The sequence below is a fragment of the Haliaeetus albicilla genome, chromosome 8 (genome assembly GCF_947461875.1).
Source record: "Haliaeetus albicilla chromosome 8, bHalAlb1.1, whole genome shotgun sequence".
NCBI classification, from domain to species: domain Eukaryota; kingdom Metazoa; phylum Chordata; class Aves; order Accipitriformes; family Accipitridae; genus Haliaeetus; species Haliaeetus albicilla.
Window position 1 is genome coordinate 19,396,722 of NC_091490.1, and position 12,691 is coordinate 19,409,412.

General features: G+C 37.4%; 1 protein-coding gene across 8 annotated transcripts in view; it reads right to left on the bottom strand.

Moving 5' to 3' along the window:
- EVI5 (ecotropic viral integration site 5) overlaps positions 1–12,691 on the bottom strand; it is an 87,689-nt gene that overhangs the window by 16,603 nt on the left and 58,395 nt on the right. For all 8 annotated transcript variants that reach the window (XM_069789238.1, XM_069789239.1, XM_069789237.1 and 5 more), the window contains one exon: positions 7,577–7,672. In XM_069789238.1, the coding sequence (XP_069645339.1) occupies positions 7,577–7,672 (96 nt within the window). The remainder of the gene's footprint in view (positions 1–7,576; positions 7,673–12,691) is intronic.

Consider the following 12,691-nt stretch of genomic DNA (forward strand, 5'->3'; position numbering starts at 1 on the left):
AAGGACAGTATTTAATCTCCAACTTTTATATCTCTTTTCATTAAGCCAATCTTAAAATGTTAGCTCACCAGGAGCAAGATCAGACCATGAGATAACACCTATATCAGAATCTTACTGACTGCATTAGGTTCTTAAAACATAATATCAGATCCATTCCTAGATAAACTATATGTATGTGGGAATGGAAGAGTAGTAAACTAGTGGTCACTACTTCTTTGAATAGCCATCAAGTTTTCAGATACTGAAAATGCAAAATACTTCAGAAAAATCCTCCCTTTTCTGCATTGTCAATATGCAAGAATTTAATCACCAGAATTTCACTTAAAGTTACTATTATAAAGCCTTTTAAAAGCCTCAAAAAATTATTTTGGTGAAATAATAATGCTCCAGTCATCTGTCATCTTGTTCTTTTCCATCAGCCATCCTTAAATATTGTTAACATGGGCATTTTGCAGAGGGTTTTCTAACTGTTGGAACAGTTTGCCACACTAACATCAGGATTTTGTTTTGCATTCAAATACCAAAACCACATGCATAAGATTTGCACAGTAGAAAACAATCTCATCCTTGCCTCCTCTCAAAACATTTCAAGTAACTATTTGTTAAGAGTATACCTCATTGCAGAGGAACAGGTAGGAGAAAACTAGCTCCATATTCTGTCTCCGACATTGGTCAATAGCAGATGCCTGGGAAAGAATGTAACAATAGGCAAGTATACTTTTCCAGAATGTTCTTCCCAAACTTGGGCAAGTAGCCCATTTTTCAAATATACATGTGACATCTGTGCATCTCTGGGGATTATTTTTTTTTCCCCCCATGAACTTAGGCCGTTATTTTTTCCAATCTGTATTAACACAGATTTTAGTATGTGGAATGATTTTGGATCTAAAAGAATTTCATCTTTTAAATTTGCAAAAATCATATGCTCTAGTGTTTTTTTCAACACACCTCCAGTTTCATTTGAAGATCCTAATCCTTGCACTGGAAGAGAAGTGAACAAATGCTCCCTACCCATCTTCTTCATGCCACTTACAGTTTTGAATATTTTATACTCCCCCATTCAAATTCCTTGAATGAAAAAATCCCCAGCCATCTCAATTTACTAATGTTGTCTAGACACCAAAAATAGGTGAGTAGGAATTAGCTGATCCTCCTCCTTAGGGAGGAGTTGCACTGAATGCTGAAGGCGACTAAACAGCTAGAACATTATGAGAAGCAAAAGAAATGGCACAACGAAACAAGTCAGTTAATTTCAAAACTTTCTATTTTGCTTCAGTTATCTTCCCGGGTAACTTTGTGTTTATTATGCTTTTAGCATTAGTTCAGCCAAGTCCTAATTCAGTCAGTTTTTTATCCCCTGGGAATGGCAAGAGATAAAGGAAAGAAACATCCCAATATCTTTTGAAAGCTCTACTCAAATCTAAGACAAAAATTGCAGATAAATTCCCAGAAACCTCCTTCTCTCCTCCACCAGTCTCCTTGACTCTATAGATGTCTGAAACCTTTTATCTGGAAATCTTTTTTTTTTTAACCTAAGAATATAGATCAAGAGCAAAAGGTACCAGGATTATTAAGAATATTTTGCATGAAAAAAATGCCAAATAATTTTTCAAAAAAAAAAAAACAAAACAAAAACACATCATTAAGCTCTGAGTATTCTTCAACTGCTTCCAAGCTAGAAAAAAACACCCCAACACTGGATCCCTCAAGTATAGGAAAATGTTATTAAGAATGGATTTTAAAGAGCTATCTTCAGCATCCATATTCCTGCTTTCTAAGGAAAAAAATGCATGCTAAGCGAAGGAAGCACTAAGTTTCTGTATGTTGCTGCTCCCCTTCATAAAGCTGTCCCTTAACGCACATAGTATTAATCATAGCCTCATGGAATAATGTTCCGCAATCCCAAATTGTAAAGACTACTTGCTTTTGTGGACTTGAATACATTTTAATATGAAAACTGTCATAAGGTTAAAACAAACCTACAGTTGAAATACTGTAGTAATATAAATAAGACTGAAATTTTTCAGCAAAACAAACTCATTAATGCATTCCAAGAGACACAAAAATCAGCTAGCAGTATAGCAAACACAAACTTTACAAAGTTTCACTTGAAATACAATTTAAACTTAAGCAATTCAGTCCTAAATCACAATGTATGTAAGACTGGAAACCACTTGCTTTTGTCTCCAAAGGTGTCTTGTGGTCTGCCAGTGTAGTTTGTGGGTAAGCACGTCAATTCTAATCTTTTGTACCACTCCTGTAATCTAGGTAACACATACAAGCCTTGCAACATCCAACAGGAAGCAGACAGCTGCTGTGTAATATATATAAAGTGACTGCATGTACAGAGGGGTAGTGCATGAAATGCAGAACTTGAGCAGTTTATAAATCATTAAATTCCATTCAGTTTGAATTAAAAGTAAAAAGTGGCAAACTAGAAAGAACCTCCTCCTTTTTTCCCCCAGTGATTTATGTTGAAATGAATAACAACTAGTTCAAGATTTATCTTAGTTTTTCTTAAGCCTTCAACTTAATGGAAACTCATAACAGTCCAAACTTTCTACATATTCTTTTCCACATACAGTAACTGCTTTACTTCAGTACTACCTACTGAAATGGGATACTCTCTTGAATATTAAAAATGTTTCACAAAAGCTGCTTTCACTTAAGATTTCAGAGTCTAATCAAAGGCAACTTCTGTGAAGTACTAGCACTCCTTGTGCAGCCTGAGTATGTAACCCACAGTACCGATCTTGCAGTGCCTGTATACTCATGCCATTTATGTTACATCAGTTAAAGCACCTTAACTGTGAGGTCAAGTGACAGAGTATAGTGGTCAGCAGACCTTTTTTCTCTTGTGTCACAAGACGGGGCAAGCAACCTTGGGTACTTACTGACAAGAGTAACAAAGTTGCTTCATAGCAGCTGCAGCCTGTTGGGTCTACACAAGGGAAAAGCCTTTTAGGTTAAAATCCTACTAAGCTAGAAGTCAACAATGCTGTAGAGATAGCTTTAAGAATGGAAGGAAAATGGAGGAAGAAAGGAAATGCTAAGTAGAAAGACTTCAATTAATGAAAAGAAAAAATGGCAATGGGACACAAATTTCTGGAAAGGTAAGCAAAGTGTCTAAGTCTAGTGCACATTAAAAGCTCTGAAAGAAGTTTACATCATAACTTCCTGTTTGTGACAATCCTCAAAATTTCAGGTTTTCACACTAGTTTCAGCCTTCAACAACAAAGCCCTAAGGCATAAGCACCTAACAGCTTTGCGCCCAATAAAGCAACTCAGCCAGTAAGGACGAAAGGAAGTGCAGCACATGACACCAAATATACACAACTTTTCACAGGATTAGCTGTTGGCTAACTAGAAATACTGCAGTCTCTGAGTGTCCTTTCATTATGTGCCAGCAGATCTTCGAATGTTGATAGGTTGTGTAAAAGATTAAAGCATAGCTGTCAGTAACTTTCTAGGGAATGAACATAAAAATGACTGATGTCTTTACTAAAGTTAAAACTGCAAGTTAATAATTGATCTACATGTATGTGAACTCTCAGTGAAGTTACGGCTGCACTGAGAAATTTAAGTACGAATTCAGCATTTTACATATTAATACAAATTATGTTCAGTATTTTGATTCTAACCCATATTTGGTTACTCAAGTTAGTGCAAAGAGCTGCATGTGAGCAGATCTCAGATGGTGTGCATAGAGTACAAGTCTACAACACAAGTCTTGTTACAATGTTCTCAAAGCTCTAGATTTTGTGTGTTTGCTCTCCTGAAGTGTTCATCAAATACAAGTTTAAGAGCTACTGTGAAGTAGTCAATATACAATTCACCTTACCATGCTACAGAAGTCCACTAATTAGTATAAAAGGAATCAGGCAGGTATCTTGTTAGAGCAAACCAAAAATCCAATATAGTAATTCCATTTATAGTTAGTTATTTTACTTTATTTGAAAGGTAAGAAAAAAAGGCATAATCATTTTCTATTTAATTTACCTTGTACATTTAATAGTAGTGTGCCTCATTGTTTCAGTTTTGGATGCCATACTACCAATTTCCAGTATATGCAGTTTTACTCAGTAACAAGAACACAACTACTTGAATTTACTACAAATAAGTCTTCTTATAATATAATTTGAAGACTGACTGTAGCATTACTACTCCTAGATGAGTAATAAAAGCAGCTGCAATTTATCCTTTATGCAGCAAGCTGCACCATATTTAAGAGGCATGCAAAATTTTGAGCTTGGAAAAGGAAGACCAAAATTAATCAATGGACTCAGATTACAACAAAGGACAATTGGTTCAAAGTTTTTAAAAGTACAGACAAAATTTTTTAAAAATAAAATTAATCATCTGAAATTATATGCAGCATTCTGATATGTAGCTGATTTAGGTTACCATGCTGGAACAGGTAAGAGAAATAGCTGAAATCTGAGGGTCAAATTTTCCTCCACTACAAAGTCAAGAGGGGTCACAGCAGCAGCCTGTTGCACCTGTGCTGTAGTAAATCCCTCCTCCCGCCGCCCTCTTTTAGTGGGGAGGATTCAGCTTTAGATCCTGGGCAGTAATAATAACCCTCTCTTTGCCATTCTTTGGTGTTCCTTATTGGTGTTCCTCACTGGTATTCTAGGTTTGCCCTGCCCCTGGCTACTAGCCTGGCTTGCAAACACTGATGGAACAGTAGACCTTTCCCTGGAACTCTGCAATTAGGATGGATCATGCTGTTGACACATCTTGGTACCATCACCATCTGATGGATCATATCATAAGATAGAATTGAAGTATCTAGCTCCTCCAGGTTCCACTGATACAGGAACATATGCATTCAGATTACTGGCCAAAGACATGAAATAGTGTTTATCAGAAGGCCAGAATATGGACTTAGTTTGCAGTTACTTATATTCAATATAGGATTTGTTCATTATTTTGTTCCATCCTTCAGATGGAGAACCTGCAAGTCTTCTGATGTAAGCTTCTGTAAAAATGCAGTAATGGAGACAAGAAAAAAAAGTTCAATAAGTGGAATCAACACTGCCATGCCAAGACATTTAATCTTGTTTCACACAGACCCATCCCACCCCAACCTTAAACTATAATTTTTGCATTAATTTATGTCCAGTTTACAATGTATTAGATGGTAACCATGCAGTCACCAAGAACTCTGTTCCTTTACCAGTGCCTTTTACATGTTAACCAGTTGGGAGGTTGTGGTCAGCATGTCACGTACACCATCAGCCTATCTTCAGGAAGATGAATTTGCAAATTGGTAACGTTTCTTTTAGCTTTTGCAGAAGTAGAATCAAAAAGCAGCTAGCCAAAAAACAAAGAACATGGTCATTAATGGATCGACACCTGAAGACACTTCAGTGCAGATCTAAAAAAGTTGGTTTATTTAATTGGTATTGACTAACTTATACTAACCCTAACATTTAACAATTGAGGGCAAACATTTTTGCCTCTTTCTATTGCCATTTTATTCAGATTTTGCTGTTTCAGGATGAACTGCAAGCAAAGTTCTTTACTTCGCAGCTATGTTAATCCAAGACTTAATTGTTATTTATTAGCAGCAACTTACCTATAAATACTACATACATTTCAGACTTAACCTTACGTTATCTCAAAATCAGCCTAGTGGATTATGCTCAAAATAAAGGATTGTGCATGAAGTATTACTTTCCCTCCAAAGTTTTTGAATAAAAACTAGACAAATAGATATGTAATAATAAGGAAAAGGGGAAAAAAGAAAAAAAAAAAAAAAAAGAGTCATTAGTAAACAAGGACTTCCGGGCTTTAAGAAACTTTGTATAAGGAAGCATTCAGAAATGCTGCCTACCTAGAAAATGTCTACTACATACAGAGTTTCCTCCTAGTGTTTCTATTTATCCTAGAGTGAGATACTTTGTTCCTATAGTGTTTACCTAGTTTAGAAATAAAAACTAAGCCACAAAAAAGCACACAGCTGGAAGAAGCCTGCTCTTCTACATGGAATTACTCAAACTCTGCTATTGTTGAAATTCATGTTCTCCCTAGCTGGTATTTTCTTTCAATCAAATTGAAGTGCTAATAAAGATTTGTGTAGACTTAACTGTTCAGGAATCACTGGTACTACTTAGTATTATCGCTGTTCCGTGAACTATCAAAACTCATCTTCATTCCAACCTGTTCGCATTAACTTATAGACATTAAACACATACACAATTGTATGCCATTGCGACAACTGAGTTGGCCAGCCAGGCATATGACAAATGCTTGTATAGAGAAAATTATGCAACAGTTTTCCAACAGTAATTCTACTTTTCCTCCAAAGTAGTGGTTTCTTACCTTGTAAACCTACACTGAGTGGAGGAAAAAGTCAGTACAGTGCCTTATTTATTCATCATGCAAAATATGCAAAATATCTGGCTTTGAGATTTCTACAAGCAACTTACTTTCTCATAAGAAACAAAACAAGCTAGTCATAGTCCTTTACTGGAAAAAGCCAGGTTATTGATTTTTAAATTTGTTTTTAAGTAAGCTTAATGATTGGTAAAGGTGCTGGACTGATGGCCCTAGAGACTATCCTCAATACCATAGACAGCATTCCAAGATCCTCCACTATGTTATAACTCTCAAGGGATTAGTCCTAAAAGGTTGAATCCAGTAAGATTGTTATGAAAACACTACCTACACTTAAAGAAAGAAAGGATGTGTATATTTAACAAAAGCAAAAAGCCAACAAAAAAAAATTAGGTTGTATTGCTCTGTAATACTACAGTTTTAAGCAACACTATCAGAGCTGTGCGTTAGAAGGCATATGGAAACAGAAGCAGACTACAATGCAAAGATGACTGGGCATTTTGCATACAGTGTAGTATTAGGTAGAGACATTTCTTCACAATGCAGGATGAACTGAAATGAGCCAGCGAGCACAGTAGTTACATAAGCCATTTTGGTTTCAGGACCTTCTGATCTTTTTAACTAACAGAAAGTTACTACAACTATTAGAGCAAGGAAGTTTGAAGACAGAAATTTCATAGGTTGAAGGTTTTGGCAGTTTAGAACTTAAAAATCTGTTAACTGATATTAAGCAAGCATCCTTTTTCTTTTTAAGCAATCTCAGTACACTACCACGTAAAATTCATCCTCACAACAGCAAGAGCCAAGAAAAATCTACACGTGGACTCTTCTACTTGCACAAATGCAATTTAGTTTCTAACCAAATTAACCTTAAAAGTTGTAGCAAATAAAGACAAAGGGGCTTATTTTCATGCACGCAGCCCCAAATGCAACAAATGCAACAGTAAAATATGATCAACTCATGAGATGAAGGAAAAAACCAAGACGGAACATAAATGCTGATCTCATTTAATGTCAAATCACATAAGTAAGCAATTTTTTGTTCTCTTACATCCCAGGATAAGGGCAAGATTCACATAAAAGAGTTAGTTTTATTGCATTCATTTAAAACAACATATGTTAGCAAAATCAGGTACTGAAGCTGTAATAACTATTAGATAAGCAAAACCTGCTACAAACGAAAGATAGGACAAAAGATGCAAGTGATCAGAGACAGTAGCATTTTATCACTTACCTCATGATGCAGCTCAGCTATCTGATCTTTCAGTTCTCTGATGTACTGGTTAGAATCAGATTTATTAAGCTGCCCTTGAATTTTTCCTTCTTCTTTCTGTTTTGGTTAAAAAAAGGATCTTATTCAAGTTGTTCACGGATATACTATATTAAAAATCTTATTTTAACTGTCTGCATATTTTTGTCACGAAAAGAAGCTATTCACAGACACCATCCAGCAATTTTAATTTGGTTGAAGTTACAGCAGGTATGTAGGGGTGTCAACAGCTCAGACCAAGTTGACCCTCTCAATACCAACCATAGTACAGGCAGGATTCTATGGAGGAGCATGAAGAATTAACAAAGCTTCACAGGTGGAATTCACATCCAATGTACGTGAGGTTGCATGTGCAATTTAGTAAAGCATCCTACAGAATATTATCAATATATGGAACGTATCTTAGTGTACATTATTTTCACTAATGTAAAGCTTTCATTTAGTAACAAGGAATTTCCCTTTGTCTCCAAGTGACAAGTAAACAAAACATGTTCTTTCCTTGCATTGTAGGACATGCACTAGGAAACACTACATATGACAAGCTTTTTTTCTACCCTAAAAAAAAGTTGTAACATAGAAAATATGGTGGTATTTATTGTACAGGAGTTCCAGAGAGTGTAGGTGAAGAGAGGTACATCCCCTAGCACCAACGCTATGATAGGTACAAAGAAAAATTCTCAAGTAAAAAAAGCCAAAGGAATGTGAGATTTCCCTCGTTTGTCAACCAAATGCAGCTCCTAAGTTTCAAGATGCTCAGGAAGGTGTCATCTGCACTTGAATGCCTGCAACACTAACTTTCAGCTTGTCTCTAAAGGGAATCCTAATGTGACTGAACCAAACTTGGCAGATCCGAGATAAATAACCACCCTTGATGGAGAAGGCAGCCCATGTCTTCAGTTTGCTACTATTAATTTAAGAGCAGCAGGTTTTGGTTTTTTTCCTGAGTAATTTCTGAAGCAGCCACCAGCTTTAGAGAACAGAAACACCTTGATTTTATATAAATCTTTACCTTGACTGTAAATCACATACAACCAATATATTACAGAAATACAAATATAATGGGAATATCTGTTTTTTCTACCTGTAGCTCATTTTGCTGAAGTTTAATTAAAACTTTAGGAAAGCAAACAGTTAATTTCAACAACAGGCAAAGTCAAAGTCATTTGCAAACAGAATTTAAATACCTTTTAGAATGAAAGGTGTCAACTATTCCTCAAAATACAAGACAAAAAGCTTTAATATCCCTCTGAAATACCAACACCAGGACAGAACGAGTACCAGGATGTTAGGGGAAGGGACAATATACCACCTTCCAAATACTTCTGCTGCATGAAGAGAACAACCTTGAGCACTGACAGTGTTGGCAATCTCAAAGCAATTTCTCTAATTTGAGACTGTTTTTCTTGCAACAAGGTATGCATTACAGTGTTGTTAAAAAAATACCTTTGTCATATTCACTATTAATTCACAGAATCTGCAATACGGAGGCACAAGATCCTTTAATGCATAATTCTACATTGAACCTAGTTTCCAAGGCAACCAATGGCTCAAATTCACAAAAAAAAATTATTAACAACCTTACTAATTGTTCCTGTCCTAAATAGGTTAAAAAAAGCCCCAAAACATAAGCCCATCAATCTCTCTTTACAAGGATGACTACTGGTATTGGAGAAACCAAAACAGAAGCAACATAACCTGCAGATTAAAAATAATGCTCTTTACATCAGTATATAGAAAAAGCTTCATTGCTGTCAGAAACTAAGATTCCAGACAATGACAATGACCTTAATCTCTCATGGTAGCAGGAATATATGGGAGAAATGCTTGTCTAAGTCCTTTCCCTCTGTTTGAAACCCTGACTTTTCTATTTAAGCTTATTGTTCTGTGGACCTCAAATTCATAGAATGGTTTGGGTTGGAAGGGACCTTAAAGATCATCTAGTTCCAACCCCCCTGCTGTGGGCAGGGACACTTTCCACTAACCAGGTTGCTCAAAGCCCCATCGAACCTGGCCTTGAACACTTCCAGGGATGGGCATCTACCACCTCTCTGGGCAACCTGTTCAGTGCCTCACCACCGTCACAGTGAAGAACTTCTTCCCTACATCTAATCTAAACTTACCTTCTTTCGGTTTAAAGCCATTATCCCCTCTCCTATCACTACATGCCCTTGTAAAAAGTCCCTCTCCAGCTTTCTTGTAGGCCCCTTTTAGGTACTGGGAGGCTGCTATAAGGTCTCCCTGGAACCTTCTCTTCTCCAGGCTGAACAACCCCAACTATCAGCCTCTCTTCATAGGAGAGGTGCTCCAGCCCCCTGATCATCTTTGTGGCCCCCCTCTGGACTCGCTCCAACAGGTCCATGTCCTCCTCATACTGAGGGCCCCCGAGCTGAACGCAGTACTCCAGGTGGGGTCTTGCAAGAGCAGAGGGGAAGAATCACCTCCCTCAACCTGCTGGTCACACTTCTTTTGATGCAGCCCAGGATAGTTGGCTTTCTGGGCTGTGAGTGCACATTGTCAGGTCATGCTGAGCTTCTCATCAACCAACACCCCCAAGTCCTTCGCCACAGGGCTGCTCTCAATCCACTCATCACCCAGCCTGTATCTGTGCTTGGGATTGCCCCGACCCATGTGCAGGACCTTGCACTTGGCCTTGTTGAACTTCATGAAGTTCACACAGGCCCACCTCTCAAGCCTGTCAAGGTCCCTCTGGATGGCATCCCTTCCCTTCAGCATATTGACCGCACCACACAGCTTGGTGTCATCGGCAGACTTGCTGAGGGTGCCCTCAATCCCACTGTTTCCGTCACCAACAAAGAAGTTAAACAGCGCCAGTCCTAATACCAACCCCTGAGGGGCGCCACTCGTCACTGCTCTCCACTTGGACATGGAGCTGTTGACTGCAACTCTTTGAGTGCAACCATCCAGCCAATTCCTTATCCACCAAGTGGTTCATCCATCAGATCCATGTCTCTTCAATTAGAGACAAGGATGTAATGCAGCACAGTGTCAAATGCTTTGGACAAGTCCAGGTAGATGATGTCAGTTGCTCATCCCTTATCCACCAACAGTATAACCCCATCGCAGAAGGCCACCAAATTTGTCAGGCACGATTTGCCCTTAGTGAAGCCACGTTGGAGGTCACCAATCACCTCCTTATTTTCCATGTGCCTTAGCGTAGCTTCCAGGAGGATCTGCTCCATGATCTTGCCACGCACAGAGGTGAGACTGACTGGCCTGCAGTTCTGCAGGTCTTCCTTTTTTCCCCCTTTTTAAAAATGGGGGTTATGTTTCCCCTTTTCCAGTCAGTGGGTAATTCCCCAGACTGCCATGACTTCTCAAATATGATGGCTAGTGGCTTAGCCACTTCATCTGACAGTTCACTCAGGACCTGCGGATGCATCTCATCAGGTCCCATGGACTTCTGCAGCTTTGGGTTCCTTAGGCAGTTACTATGTAACCATACAGTATAGTACAAAAAAGCAAGATTAAAGCAAGGTTTATCATAAATAGAAGATAGGTGCCATAGCCCTTTTAAAATGAAAGCGTAATAAATAGCTGAGCTTACATTCAAACTGGGTGCACAAGAGGACATGAAACAGGCATTCCCAAGTTAAGTCAGTATAAACTAACAGCAGAAGCAGTAACATTTACTAGCTTAAGTTTGGTGCTGCACAAATAGCTGAAAGCTGTTAGTGTATACTATATAGAGTATACCATATTGGGAGTTACACACTTTCATTATATTTAAGTGGTTTTATTGTTACTTTTTATTCTATAAATAACACTGTAAAGTTAATGCAGATATCACAGAATAATTTGACATGTATATTTGCTCATGGAAGAACGGACTCTAGCTCCAATCAGAGCTGAATGTCAAGCTTAAGCATGGCTTGCAAGATCCTTATTATTAGTGAAGGGCAAGTAAGTTTCAATTTTCCTTTCAGAACTACAGATTTTGCAGAGCTGACAATTCACAAAAGCGTATTTAGCACAAAAAAGGAACCCTGCAATGTCACTTTCTACAAACATACTTTTCAAAGAAAAGTCATGCTGTAACTTCCTCTTGCAGCGTTCAAAACACTAAGTCAGAAGCTGATCCTTTTAACTGGCTGCAACAGAAATCAGATATTTCTAGCTAACTAAGCCTATGTTCTTTAAGCTACAAAGTCTCTCTAGAGTGGGTAAATTGGAAGGACAACATAGGAGAAATTTTAGGACAAGGTATCAGAGTCTTCTTCACAGCTGCTGTTCATCTCTCTGAACAACAGCAAAGATATAGTCTACTTTTTTTTTTAAAATAAGCTAAGTGGATCATGCCATTAATTTAGTTATTTAAAAGACACTCATGCAGGTGCAGTAACAAACCACTGGAAAACATGCAGGGGTCAGACACTACAACATTAAAATGTTTTTTAATTCTTACCAAAATAATCTAATTTAGAGAATAAAGAATGAGGAGGCAGCTGAAAGTTTACATGTTTCAAATGAACCAAAACATTTATTTTATAAAAAGTAGTTTTATATGTCAGATTATGATCTTTAAGTTACCCAACATTCTTTAAAACTGTGAGAAGAGATCGGTATCTCTCATCAATACATATATTTATTTTCATACAAGTACAAAATATTACTATAATCTGCAAAATTGTTTAACTTTCCAGTCACATTTCATTTTTGCATTAATTTCAGATTACTTGCCATTTCCAGCTTCTGAAGTACATTTGATAATCAAAGGCAAATTTTAATGTGAGCAACTTAAATTTTGTAGTAATATTCTTTAACACTAGTTTTTCATTAGGGCAGCTTGACAGAAGTCAAGGAAAAATTGTTGGTGGGAAAAAATGTCAACTGCCAGTTCCTTCTAACATGACAGAAAGCAGTATTAAGAGCTTTCCCTACTATCTGTTGGTATTTGTGACAAAGACAGAATACTTTCTCCCAAAAATCGTGTCGTTCTAGATTTGCTTCTCAACCTACCCTAGATTATACGACACGTTATCTATTACTTCCTGATTATCTTAAAAACCTATTTCTTACTGTTTTTAATCAAGTGATCTTAATATCATCCTAGAGTCTCTT